Source organism: Balearica regulorum, chromosome 3 (assembly GCF_011004875.1).
Source record: "Balearica regulorum gibbericeps isolate bBalReg1 chromosome 3, bBalReg1.pri, whole genome shotgun sequence".
NCBI lineage: Eukaryota > Metazoa > Chordata > Aves > Gruiformes > Gruidae > Balearica > Balearica regulorum.
Genome location: NC_046186.1, coordinates 117325142 through 117339275, shown reverse-complemented (window position 1 = coordinate 117339275; position 14134 = coordinate 117325142). Strand labels below are relative to the sequence as shown.

The window sequence follows — 14134 nt, the reverse complement described above, 5'->3', positions numbered from 1 at the left end:
TGTGTTTCAGGGAAATGAGGCAAGCTACCCTTTGGAAATGTGCTCACACTGTAAGTTTTTTAATTGCTACGTTATATTAGGTTAGGTTAATCTTATTTGGAGATGGATATGTACAACTGTCATGTATGAATTTACTGAATTTACTGCTTGAAAAGTTACGCAGTTTATATACCAACCAGAAGAGTAAAGTTAAAAGGTGAAAGATTACCTTTGGAAATAATACAGCTTTTTGCTGTTAGATGGTAAAATCAAAAATCAGTCCATCTTAAAAAACAATCACTTATAAAGAGTTTTTCAATTTTTCCATTGGAATATGAAACTAACTTATGATACTTTTGATGTCTGTACAGTGAAGCGTTATAACTGGTAGCTCAACTGGAGGGGCTTTTCCATCAGTCCTAGTGCCTGTTCCTCAGAGACGTGGAACAGCTTGTGGTACAAGTGTGTGCTGTGCTAGGAGTGAAGCATATCACCTCAGCTGTCTTTGCACCCTCAGAGGAAAGAGAGGTTCAGGGTAAAAGAGCATTTTTTTTTTTTGCCTGGCCACAGGCATACACAGGAGTTTAGGTGAGAAGCCACTTGGTGTTATTTGCTTCTGGCCACGTGAGCATAAAATTCATTGCTCTGTCTCACGGGGTTAGTCTACCCTGTAAAAATAACAAAGTATTTCTTGCCCAAAGCTGACCAAGGAAAGGATTGTCTTGTGAAGTGTCCCTGTGCTGTTATGCTAAGTGTACTTTTAACTGTTTTCTTTTCCTTGAATATTTTTCTTCAGTGTTAAATCATGCATAGACCTGTGTATGTATGTACAGACTGCTTGATAAAATTCCCATTCTTTGATTAATCAGATCTTGTTCTTAAACAGAATAATAAATTCTTCAAGATAGGGACTATCTTCTGGGCTGTTTTCACAGTGCTAGTCATAACTGAACTCCAGCTCTAAGTCAAACAGTAATACAAAATAAATAATCATGGAGGAACCTCTTTCTACATAAATTTTTCAGAGAAATGAGGCTTTTGCTAGTAATTTGCAAATTCTCTATGCTTAATATACATGTCCACATGAATTGTAATTCAAGTCATTGGTTTGTAAACACTTGAGAATCTTATTCACAACACTACATTGCTGTGTTATGCTCTCAGTGTGCATTTTGTTAAATGTGGGTACATGAGTGGAAGTTTCATATTTGAAGAATTCAGTAGTCTTTTTCTGGATCATCTATATCGATCTCAGGTTACTGTTCCATTGGTCAATTTTTCCTGGCTTATGAAGGGTTTTTTTGTGTGGTTTTTTTTTTTTTTAAAACTAGCTATGTCTCTGCCGGAGTTGTAAGCAGCGTGTTGCCATCCTTAACTTTGGGTTCTAGGGCAAGCTGTATTTGTTGGTAGCTACTGCCATTCTAGAGGTTTATTACTGAGCTTGTTTGCCCCATTTTAGTGCAGACAAAGATAAAATTTCTGCCTCAAATTCTGTGATTAAACTGTAATTTGAGGATATCGTTGTGTAAATTTGAGGTTTTGCATGATTAAAGCTTTTTCTGTTTTGATGGCCGGTCTCGCAGTAGGGAGCAAGCTGCTTTTCTGGGCAACATAACCACGTACACGAGGGCAGATGTAGTTGTTATATCACAGACCTCCGCTGCCTGATCATACCTGATCACTGGAATGATTGTGCTGTGCTTAAAGATTCTGCATGCCTGAATATCGTGGAAGAGCAGAGTTGGTGTGAGACACAGGCATGTATGGTGGCATGTCTGTGAATAAGTCTGCTAAGTAGGTACTCACCTTGTTCTTCGGATGTTAGATGTTCCAGCTGCTTCCAAGTAGTTTTCACTGACAGGCCAAAAGCTTTTCAGGGAAAGACCAGATGATGGTTTTGAAGATCATTTGATAAGGATTTTGAATGGTTAGGCATTTGGGAGACTGTCAGCAATAATGTATTTATGCTGTCTGCATGGTGACATTGGGTCATAACCTCTGCCAGGCCCAGCAGTCGCTGTTTTAAAGTTGGCAGTTACAGGAAGCAAATTCAAGATACTGTGTAGAGGACTCACACCATTAAATAGTCAGGAATATTCTTTTTACCCTTCGTATTAGAACATTAGTTCTTTTCAGTGGGTGAATTGGTGGTGTTGGATTCCTTAAAACAGTATGGGTTTGTTTCTCAGCTGTGCTGTGCCTGAGAAATTACTGAAAATCTAGTGCTGTTTTACATGGTGAAAATTTGATGTCAGCCAAGCTATGTCTAATTACCCATAAGAGAATTTTATCATAGCAAAAAGCTGTGAAGAAAACTATTTTATAGTATAGTAAACAATATCTTACAGTAGAAAATAGTTTAGTGTTTTGTAGTATAAACAATATTTTATAGTATGTTTTGTTTTTAGGATAAGGAGACTAGTATCTCTTTTCTAACTTAGGAAATTGTAATTGACACATCTGAAGTCATGAAAAGGATTAGGCCAGCTGTGTGTAAGCATATACAAGACAAGTGGTTGAATGTGTTCTCAAGGGCGTCATCTTTTTGAAATCTGATCTCCCAAGACTGAAATGGCTGTCTTGGTTGCTACTCTGAAACATTATATTTGTGAATCAGACAAGACTGTAGATAGAGGTGAGAGCTTTTGCTGAAGGTCTGTTTTATTTTGAGATGTTTGCAATCCATTCTAATGGAGAAAAAATATTTTTTTTAAACCTAGAAACATTTAAAATAAATTTCAGAACATGTTTTATTTACAAAAATATTTTTTCTAATACCTTACCAATACTCTTGTTTATAATGATCTCATATTTGAAAAACAAGTGGAAACTAGGCTCTCCATGACCACACTTTCTGGTCTGTTTTTTGTTAGTTGTAACTTTAAGCCAGTATTTTAAGAGTATCTGAAAAGCCAGCCTTTTAAATACAGGATTAAACATTTAGATAAACACTTAGACTTCAGAAGTGCCCAGCACCTTTTTGCTGAGAGATGTACAGCTTTTCTGAGATTTGTACACTTTGCAGATGCCTGCGTAAGTGTTGTGTACTCTGCGGCAAGGGATGTACATAAGCAATTATCCTGTTAAAATACCACGATGTAGTGGATTTCAGAGATCTGTGTTTTTAAGGCATTCTTTACTTTTGACTGTCATATTAATAGCAAATTAGCCATGCACCCTCATGTTAACTAGAAAAAAAATCATTAAAACAAATTTTCTGAAATGACTTTTTTCAACATAGAACACGTTGCACTCCAGAAATTTGCTTTTAATGAAGCTTTTTGAGTTACCACTTGAATGATTTTTACAGTACTATCTGAGCATCAGTTATATGTGTAACAGCTTGAAACAAACAATTGTTTTAAAACATCATAGATCATCCTCTGCTGTTCTGTGTTGGGAGAAAGGAGTAGGATGTTCAGTAATACATATCAACATATTAGTGTCCAGCTGAAAGATAAAGCTGCTGTACGAAAATGGGAGTTACACCCAGCATTTGCATGTGGTTTACAGGAAGCATGGAGTCCTTGCGTTTTAACCAGATTCATCATATTTTTAGATGTATGCAAATGAATTCAAGACACAAAGCAGGTATTGTTGGCTCTAGAATTTTCATACTTGGATGGAAGATGAATCTTTTGAAAATACTGATAGTTCTTTAACAAAAAATCTTCATACCGCAACTGCATAAAAAACCCCCACCTTGTTGCGTTAGTTACAAGGTGAATGAAATTCAAGATGGATTATGAAATAAATAACTGTGTGCTTTAAAAAAGTGAATAATTTGATGTTTCTACTGGGCTGCCAGGAAAGCCTTTTAAAGAAAACATTTAACTGGTATTAAGTCTGTAAGCTCAGTCACCAGTGCCAAGCTGATGGGATACTTTCCGATTCTGCTGAAAAGCAACGAGCCTCATGTCAGCTGGTGAGCAAAGCACAAAAAAGGCTAACTTGAGTTTGAGGTTGGAGGAACGCTCGCTGCGGCCAGAGCTCAAGGAAGCTTAGACTGCTGTGATGAGTCACAGGCAAACTCTGCCTCAAATGATGTAAACAAAGCTTGATCGTCCTTATTTTGCTCGGTTATGTTATCACCCTGTTTACACAAGTTTTGCGGACTTGGACCTCCTCGGATTTCCTGGTGTTTTCATCTCTATCCTGGTCTCCTGAGCTTGTCTTGTAAAATTCTGCCTGCTACTGCCACCATCAGTTCTTTCAGCACAGAAACCTTCCCTGTATCTGAACTATCTCGTGTCTTGCATTTCTAGTATAGTTTGTGTGGGCACTGGGTTGTCTGTAAGGAGCCTTCAGAGAAGAAAAGTAGTATTTTGTTCAGGCTCCGAAAAGTGCATTCAGCACTCTGTTCTTCAGTGAAAGCTATGTGAAATTTTAAGAAAGTCAGTCCATTGCTAAACACTGAGGAAAAAGCAGTCTTGTAAACAGGGGCACATCCATCATAGCTGAGACCTGTTGTCTATGTGCATTTGGGGAGGAAATGTGAAGAAACAATGAAGAGGATATTATTGAAATCTGCTGATATAGATAAATGTATGCTGCTTTCATTTTAAAAATGCAAACCAAATCAAACCCCAAAAAACGTACGTGTGTTTTTGGGTAAGTTCAGCCCAGGCAGAGAGAGTCAGCAGAAATGAAGACTGTGAATTGAAGGAAGAATAGACAAACTATGTGGATTTAAGGCTTAAACTGTAATGCATTCATCCCTTATTTTATATTCTTATTATTTTATTCTTAAAGCTATTTTGTTGAGACAAATATGTTACCAAAATATGAATTTTTTAAAAGAGTATAAGCTTTTTAAATTTCTGCTTGTGTAAAGGTTTTTAAAGGTAGATGAGATGCTTGCAATATATTTAACAAAAAAATAATTAAATTCTGATGTGAAATTTTCTAGTCAGTTATGAAACACTGATCTGCAGACGTTTTTATCTATATATGTTCATTATGAACAGAGGCTTTTATGCTCACGAACTATTAAAGGAATTTTTCCTATTCCTGTAATTAGTTTGATTTTTCATTATTTCCTTCTCCAAGCACTCTCATCCATGGTGTGTCCATTGCCAGAAACAAAAAGTTGGAGAGATTGATATTTGGTCAGCTTTTGGCAGAGATACTGGTTTCTTCAGTACTGTTTGTTGACTTCCTCCGCTTCCCCCCCGGCCCCCCCCTTCAAAAGAGTAGAACCTCTCTCAGATCTCTAGTGCAGGCAAACCCTTTGCTTGAATGTTTAAAGGTTTGGAATGAGAAATTTATAATCCCATTTCTAGTAGAAACATCTGCTAAACATCTGTACCTGGACTGTGTATTGCAGTTGAATTGGAATTGACTGTATGAGCTGTGCAATTGGATGTGTGTGTGTGTATGTGGAGAAAGAGTAATTAACATTTTCTAAGTGTGAAGGCTCTTCATTAATAATTTAGGCAGTTGTCAGCAAAACAAAAAACATTCTTGAGAAATATTCTTACGTTCCTCTCCAACCTCCTTCTCTTCCCATCATCTGATTCTTGTCTTTATCATCCGTAATCTTGACCTCTTTGACTACGGTCTTTAAAAGAAAAAAAAAATTGCTGCTTTATTTTTCTTAAGCATTGCTGGTTTCTAAGTTTAAGTATCTGGCTAACTGGTAATGCAGGGCTTAACTGAACAGTGGATCTTATGGCCAGCAGATGATGGCAGAGCATGTATTTTCAGTGTAGCATCACTTGTTAACTTTGTGTGTTGGGGATCAGTCTCTGAATGTCTCAATAAAATGTTCTTTTTTAATTCATTTTGGTACGTCCTGCTAAAAGATAGAGATGGATTAGCTCGAGATAGAGTACCTTTCTGGCGAAAGCTTTCTTAGCACATCTTGTGAGGAAGACCTTCTCTCTACTGTGGAGTGGCCAGTGTGATGGCAGAGTTGGTCTTGTCTCTTTTGTGCCAACTGTAATCATTTTAAAGCTGTGTAGCAGCGTTTGACTGACTCGCATATGTGGTAATTGGCTCCATTTCATAGCAGAACATCGACAGATCTCAGAGTCTCACTTCCAGTCTTAGCTTATATACTTGTGAGGAAAAATATTGTGGACTTTAGCTTGCAAACCAGGAAATGGACTGGAGTCATGACAAAAGGCTTTACCTAGTGCTGCTTTGGGGTTCTGAGGAAATGATGCTCTCTAATTACTACTGGTCTTCAGTCCTGGCTCAGGCATCTGCTTGTTTCCATCCTGATTTGTAAAAATGTCATTGCTGTGTTCTGATACTTAGGGTTTTCTTAAGTGTAAGTTAGAAATGTTTCTAAACTTGCAATTCATTAACTCAAGTTAAGTGAGTCTTCTCACGTGAGAAGAGATCCAGCTATGTTAATGCTGCTTTCATTTTTCTCAATTGTGATTGGGTGAAATTACAGAACTATGAAGTATTTCAGGTTGCTTAGGAGGCTTTAATTTTTCAATTTTAGTCAGTGCTTGTCTTTCTATCAGTCCTGGAAGTGAGATTTCACTGATCTGGTAGGAGGATGTACTTTCAATTTGCTGCTTAGCTGTTTTAAAGTAAAGTCAATTTAAAAAAAAAAATAAATAATGCATGTACTTTTTATTTTTCTTGTTTTTTTTTCAGTAGGAGATAGTTCTAATAGTTATCCTCACAGAACATATTTCAGGATTTCCCAGTGTGAGTTCTAGATGCAATTGCAAACTTCTGATTTCAAAAATAGATCTTTTGTGAGGGATTTGTCTTAATAAAATAGTGGCCAGTTACTTGAAAGATGATGTGATTTCTGAGTCTAGGTAAGGAAGCATGAGAGTTGTGGTTGGACCAAAACATCATTTTAAACGTGGCTAATGAAAGTAGAGAGAGACTGATGTCACGGCTGGACAAGTCCTTAGGTATAAATTATGTCTAGTCATACATTCCTTTTACATTGAAAAATGTGTTTACATGTACGCAGTGTGACAAGCCATGCTTAATTTTTTTGGGCTTTTTCAAATGCTTATGCTGCAAGGATTTTTTTTTTTTCCAGGATACCAACTCTTTCTATGCGAGTTGCAAGTCTGGAGTAGAGCTTGCACTAAAAATGAGATTCCCCTGCTAAGAGCTTGTCAAGGCACTGGCTTTGTGTTAAACCGTAGTGGGTCTGATAACCTTTGGCAGGGCAGGGAGTGAGCCATTTCAAAGACTGGCTGACTCCATTTACAGTTTTAAGAATTTGAGGAAAATGGAAACCAGAGTTTCTGTGGACAAAAGCAAGAGTTGTCAAATGCCTTTGGTATATTGATGAGCAGAAGCATTTTGTGCTGGCGGAACTCGTAACTACTATTTGGGTTAATTGCCAGTGGAGCTTTGCTTTGCCTTTCTCTTTTAATACTGTCATCTTTCAGTCTCATGATTGTTCTACATATAGCTTACCCTATGGTGCTACGGCTCCTTTCCTGTGATCCAGAGGGGTTTCTGTGTAGTTATGCTGACAGTAACGTGGTTTTGACACTGCAGTGCAATGTCATGCTGTTAAGGGCACACCTCCAATCGTGTTTTAGGCTTCCACGTAGACAGGCAGAATTGCATATTGGAAACTGAGGAAACTAAGCTTCTGCAAGTGCTGTTCAGCCTTATTTTTATAGCCCTAGAGGCAGAATCAGATCTGTCACTTGCTGGCACAGCAAAGGGAAGATTGTTCTGGGAATATTGACTCTTTTTTGCTCTCTGCCTCTGTAGTTGCAGGCAGTTACGAAGACTGACTAACTGCAGAATGTCAGAATTTACTAAGGCAAAATAAGTCTTCATGGAAAATCATCTTTGGCTTCTGCACTTGTGTTGCGCTCTCTCCTTTTCATTCTGAAATAGTACAGTTGTGTGTATCTCTGGATTTGTGTCTGGTTGGATTTTAGACAAGGATATCAAGAAATTTAAGTGGAAGTTTAACTGCTTTGGTAGAGGATCAGGTCTCTGAATTGGCTACAACTTCCAAAGATAAAGCTCTGCATGTTGGCTGACCTTATGCACTGGAAAGACTAAGTGCTGTTTGGTTTTATGCTGCACTTTTACAAAAGCCTAAGAAAGCATTAATGTGATGTAAAGTGGATCAGATGGTATGATGTGCCTTATAGAAGTGAAGAAACAATTTCTTTTGCTGTTGGAGCAAACACGCTAAATGGAGCCAAGAAATGTTGAGGAGACTGTTCGTGTTAGGAAAGAAATCGGTATGGGGAGTTTGAAAGCTTCAGGTTCTGTAAGATGTGTTTGCTGTGGTTTGTGGTATGTGGGCCTCTTCTTAGGACTTCCGAAGAACCTCATTTCCTCCTTCATACCCAAACATGGTGAACAATTTGTGAACTAACTTCAGTCTTGTAAGTCAAGCTGCTAATGGGGAATTTTCAGGTTGTTATGGGGAAAATTTGTCAAGCTTTTCAGCAGTAACGGAGTACAAGATTTCTTTTAGTCATTTCTATGGATTCACAGATTTAGTCTATTCTGGCAAAATCAGAGGTCTAAAGTAGGTTACTAGGTATATGCTTTAACTGAGATTCTCTTTAAATGTTAAGAGGATAGATGAAGTGGTACTGCTGTGGAACCTGAATCTGGGACAAAAAAAAAAAAAAAGATGTGTGCAGGTCATGGCTGCAGGATGTCTGTTTCCTGTTTTAGATGAAGAAAAAAATTATCTTAGGTCTGTCTGGGAGATGTTTTGAGTAGGTGAGTGATAACTGGTCAACACTGGGACTGTGTTAACCTGCTTAACTTGGCGTGTGTCCCAGGACATCCTGTATGTTTGGTGTGTGGAAGAAGCACTAGTTTTGCTAATATGTTTACTAATACAATTGTCTTTCTAACTTCTTATGTTAGTCTAGTGTAAAATTAACACTAGCTCCTTCAAAGAAAACTTGTTCTGTTTAATTTCTTCTTACCTGGTATTTGTAAGAGCTGTGTCTGACTAAGAACTAGCTAAGCACCCTCAATCCTTAAAAATGTTGTGTCAGCATGTGGTATTCCGTGAGTCACAAGGCTAACTGTATTATGGCTGGTGCAGGGAGGAAAAAAGGTAAGGTTTATTTAAAATAAAATGTGTTTGTCTTCAGAATTTGATGTAATCTTTATAATCTTCCCTGAGAGTGTTTAATAGTTGTAATAAAGGAGGAGAAATTCTGGTAGGAAAGCAATGAAATGTGCATTGTGTTTGACTGGCAAAGAGATTACTGAAGCCTTTTTGAGAATAAGTGTGGGTTTTTTTTCCCTTTCAGTTGATGCTGATGAGATAAAACGACTAGGAAAGAGATTTAAGAAGCTTGATTTGGACAACTCTGGTTCTTTGAGCGTGGAAGAGTTCATGTCTTTACCTGAATTGCAACAGAACCCATTAGTACAGCGAGTAATAGATATATTTGACACAGATGGAAATGGGGAAGTGGACTTCAAAGGTAAGACACAGTGCTTTGTGCCAGGTGCTGGCCTTTTTTCAGAATTCCTGGAGGTTTAGAGTTCAAATTTTGCTTCAGCTGAGAAAGGAGGGGTGAAGAAAACTTGTTAATCAAAATAAGGTGTTAATTCCTAGTGAAACTGAATACCAGTGAAACTAGTTTCTCTGGCACTCCTGAATGAAATGCTTAAAAGAGCAGATTGTTTAGTAATAACTTTCCAGGTCATGCTGCTTTAGGACTACTCATTAAGTATCTCTTAAAGTACACTAATTCAGACTCTTAATTGTGGTACTATCTGAAGTATATTCCTAGGCTGAAGAGACTGAAAAAAGTGGGGTAGACAGTGTAAACGGTGTGTCTGACACTTTAAATAAAGTGTTAACATTCAAAAGCAGGTAACCTTTACAAAGCCTCTTAAATTTATAGGGAGAACTACAGTGTAACAGGAATGTGGAGTTTTTCAGACTTTTTCTTGGTGTCAGTTTCCAAAGCAGTAGTTGTTATATGTAATTGTTCAAAATCCCCTTATGAAAAATAGGCAGTGATGAAAGATGATGCTATATTGTATGTGACGTTGAGCTGTGATTAATATAATTATCAAGAGCTGTTCCTCTTGGATGGAAAGAGCATGTTGTCAAAATCAATTTTCCATGGTAAAATGATGCTGTTGCAATAAGTGGCAATGAATTCTGTTGTTTGGTCAAGTTTTATTCATTTAATTTCTTTATTTCTGTCTGAGGGAAGCTCACAGGAAAGATTTTAAACTACAAGAGGGTAGATTTAGATCAGATATAATAGATTTTTTTTTTATGATGAGGGTGATGAGGCACTGGAACAGGTTGCACAGAGAAGTTGTTCCCCATCCCTGGCAGTGTTCAAGGCCAGGTTGGATGGGGCTTTGGGCAACGTGGTCTAGTGGAGGGTGTCCCTGCCCATGGCAGGGGGGTTGGAACTAGATGAGCTTTGAGGTCCCTTCCAACCCAAACTGTTCTGTGATTTTTATGAAAAGGAAAATTACTAGTGTGAGGAAACTTGCATTCTTTTGTTGAAAGACCCAAAATTTAGATTAGTCTTTCATAAGCATAATAGTAAAACTCAAGTTACCAGTTGAGCATTTTGTTCGTTCAATCTAATGCTATATTGTTATACCTCTCTATTCTTTCTATACCATAGTTTAGCTTGCAGTTTTGCACTGTTGTCATTTTGCCACCCAAATTTCTACGAAGTGTAGTTATGGGATCTCATCCAGACACATCACATCTCAGAGTTGGTTTTTTTGGGTTTGGTGGTTTTTTGGGGTTTTTTTCATTTTTTGGGCAACTCAGGAGTTTGCTCCTGGGATAACGACTTCGTTGTTAGTGTAAATTTTTTTTACCCTGTTTCTTATATAAAAGTCTCTTAGTTTTTTTCCTAGAGCAGTTTTCGGTTTCATGTATTTCTTGCATTAAGCTGAGAAACCAGTCTTGAGAGGAAGTCTACTGTGAGAATCTCCACTGGAGTAGATTTAGTAGAAATCACAGTGGAGTTTTATATCAGATTCTGGCAAAAGTCCAGTTCAGAGTTACTTAAATACTAGTGTGAACAAGTCTGTTCAGTGAGCGCAGTATTGCATTTGAAGTACTTCCCACTAAAGAACATTAAAGTATCTGTGTATGTGGACACTTAGATGTCACGAGGTAGAAAATATTTTTAGGGTAATTTAGATTCTTTTTACAATTTTGAAGAATTTCTGAATGTTGATTTCCTTGGTTTATTAAAAAAATAATTTTTTAAAATGTTTTTCTTGTGTTTGTTAGAATTTATAGAAGGAGTCTCCCAGTTCAGTGTCAAAGGAGATAAGGAACAGAAGTTGAGGTGTAAGTATTTTGATTTTCCTTACCAAAAATTTTTGATCCTCAGAAGCATACCTTTTGTTAGTTAACACTGGGAAATTGGCAAATCCAGATTCTTTTAAAAAGTGGGAAATCATGATGGTAGATTGCAAGCTTTTTGCAGACATTGCTTGTGTAAAGAATTTGCCAGCACTCTTTTCTGCAGGGAATGTTTGAGGAGGTTGCCTTCTGAATATCTTCAGTTGCTTCTCATTTAAAAAAAAAAAAAAAATTAAGAATACTTAGTTCAGAAAACTGTCCAGCAATGTGCTTTGCTTTATGGAAGCATAAGAATAATATTAATTTTTTTGCTACTACAGTAGAATAGCTACTAATTCTAAACTAAATTCTTGTTTGAGTACTGCATCTCAAACACAATGTGACTTTTGGAGTGAGAAAGGATCAGTCATGGATGTAGCTTTTGATAACTAAGACATAGTACAGGTTTAGGAAAGAAGCCTGCTATGCTGAAATGTTTAAAAATAAATTCAATGTAAATGCCAAATTGTTTGCAGCAAAGTAACCAGGTAGGATTTTGATTCTCCTGTTCCCTGGAAGGTTGTAATTTTTTCTGCTTGCAAAAGAGCTGCTCCCTAGTACTTTACTTGTGTTGGTGAAGATTTTCCAGTTCAGTGTTTATATTACTGCTGGTGCTAAAACAATTTCAATTGACATTTCTAAGGTGGGCTTTTTCTTTTAAATTCGGTAATAGCACCATTCATTGTGTTGTTTCTGGTGTTTCATGTTTTTTCAGAATGAAACGGAAAGGCTATGAGAAATCTCACTTAAAACGCAGTATTTTCTCAGTTTGTGCAGGATTGTGTCCTCACATATTGTTAATGCAAAGCATGTGAAAATATATTACTGTTCTCTGATCAAATTTGTTACTGAAGTTTTAAATACATACGTTGTACTTCTGCAGTTGCTTTTCGCATTTACGATATGGACAAAGATGGTTACATCTCAAATGGGGAGCTCTTCCAGGTGCTGAAGATGATGGTTGGGAACAATCTCAAAGACACTCAGTTACAGCAAATTGTAGATAAAACCATAATTAATGCAGATAAGGATGGTGATGGAAGAATATCCTTTGAAGAATTCTGTGCTGTAAGTAACCTCTAAAGAAATCTTTGGAATTTTTAAAAAAGGAGGAAAAGTGGTAGACGGTGTAAAGGGCGAGATTATAAAAGCAGAGTGTTTCTTCTGATCTGACAACAGTTCTTCTTTTGACACAGCTTTATAATAGATGGCATTTTTGTCTCACAGCTTTAGCAGCATGTTTTATGGCCTGCGCAAATCATGAATTGGTTCCTTTAGGAGGCAGGTTGAATCTAGCGGGCCTGAAGAGCACTTCATTCAGAGCACAGCAACACAGCAAGTAATTTCTATGTCATTTTGACATACTAAACCCAAGATCAGTCCTAATTTTGTGTATAGACAAAACTGCTAGCCTAACATGAAGACATATATTGGATTCCAGTCTCTGTGCTGGTAGAAATTAGCAGCTTTAGAGATGAGGTGTGACTGGCTTGTCGTAGGAGGCTGGTTTTCCTTGTTTTCAACAGTTACATTTGATTAAAAAAGCAACAGCACTTTCAGTGGTTTTAAATGTCTCTAGCTGTTTAATAGAATACACTGAGTGCAAAAAAAAATTCGTGTGGTGGGCAGGTATGTAGTCTGCTGGGGGGAAAGGGGGAGAAATGTTTAAAACCACCTGAAAGCTGTAAACCCAGAGTAAATCATAGCAGATCTCTCTTTTAAAAAGTGTCACTATCAGGGGTAGTGCGTGGAGGGGAAGGATGTGTTCCACAGAGGTTAACTTAATCTCCCAGTCTCTAAACAGGGTGTCTGCTCCGAATCACCCTTTAGTAAAGGTTTAACTTTGCAGGGTGTGGAGAGAGCCTGGGGAGATTATTGCCATCTGCAGAACGGAGGGATTTTACAAAGGCCAGGGTAGGGGGATTTGTGTCTGTTACAGGGAGAGTAGCCCCTCAAGTGCTGCTCTTGAGAAAGGACAAACAGTTGAAAGGCACATCTTAAAAACTTTGGGGTTTACTGAGCAGAATGCTTGAATGTAGCACTTGAGACTTGAAATAGTTGATTTTCACCCATGTTCTGTATTTGTTTAATTAGTTGACAGCAAGTTTTAAATTCTCTCTTTAAAAAAAAAAAGTAAATGACACATTGAAATGTGAACATTTGAAAATCACAATAATGAGTGTTTATATGCTAATTTGAAATCGTTTATTAATGAACATACACCTGGGTAGTGCAGTTTGAGTTGACAGGCACTCAAGTATTGCTTTTGTTTCCTATTCTTTGAATTTACAACTTCAATTCAAACATAACTTGTTACTGCTCATGATCAATGTGAGTTTTAAAAAAGGAGAAAAAAAATCTGCCCTCCCCCAAACCATTAAAGTGAAAAGGTACTATTGTCTGCTTTTTTTGGGGTAGAGTTTAGTTATTTTCGTGGCATCATGTGAAAACACGTGGTCATATGCAAAGAACTCAGAATGAGTTGCAGCCTGCCAGCACCTAGATTAACGAAGTATCTTTATTTCTTGCACTGGGCTGTCATCTTCTGGCCATCCATCAAATGTGGTGGTGTCCTTTCTTTTCTTTTGTTCTTGGGCCTCTGCTCAGGCTTCCTGTCTTGTACGACTGTTTGATTTCCCTCTACCTTTCTTTTTATATGGTTTTTGTTGACCTCCTGGTAAGACGTCTTTCATTCCTACAATCTCTTACCCTCCTCTTCTTGCATTTTGCCTTCTTTGAATTTTCTGCCATCTAGCTACAAAAATCCTTTTTCGTTCATGGCATTTGGCCGTACCGTTTGGCCTTGAATTTTATTTCTGCGTGATGAAAAGTTCCTCC

At 37.5% G+C, this 14134-nt stretch overlaps 1 protein-coding gene across 1 annotated transcript in view; it reads left to right on the top strand.

The window, feature by feature from the left end:
• Nucleotides 1-14134, top strand: part of PPP3R1 (protein phosphatase 3 regulatory subunit B, alpha) — a 40524-nt gene that overhangs the window by 23732 nt on the left and 2658 nt on the right. The window contains exons 2-5 of the mRNA XM_075749751.1: nt 11-50; nt 9210-9386; nt 11183-11242; nt 12180-12364. Of these exons, the coding sequence (XP_075605866.1) occupies nt 11-50; nt 9210-9386; nt 11183-11242; nt 12180-12364 (462 nt within the window). The remainder of the gene's footprint in view (nt 1-10; nt 51-9209; nt 9387-11182; nt 11243-12179; nt 12365-14134) is intronic.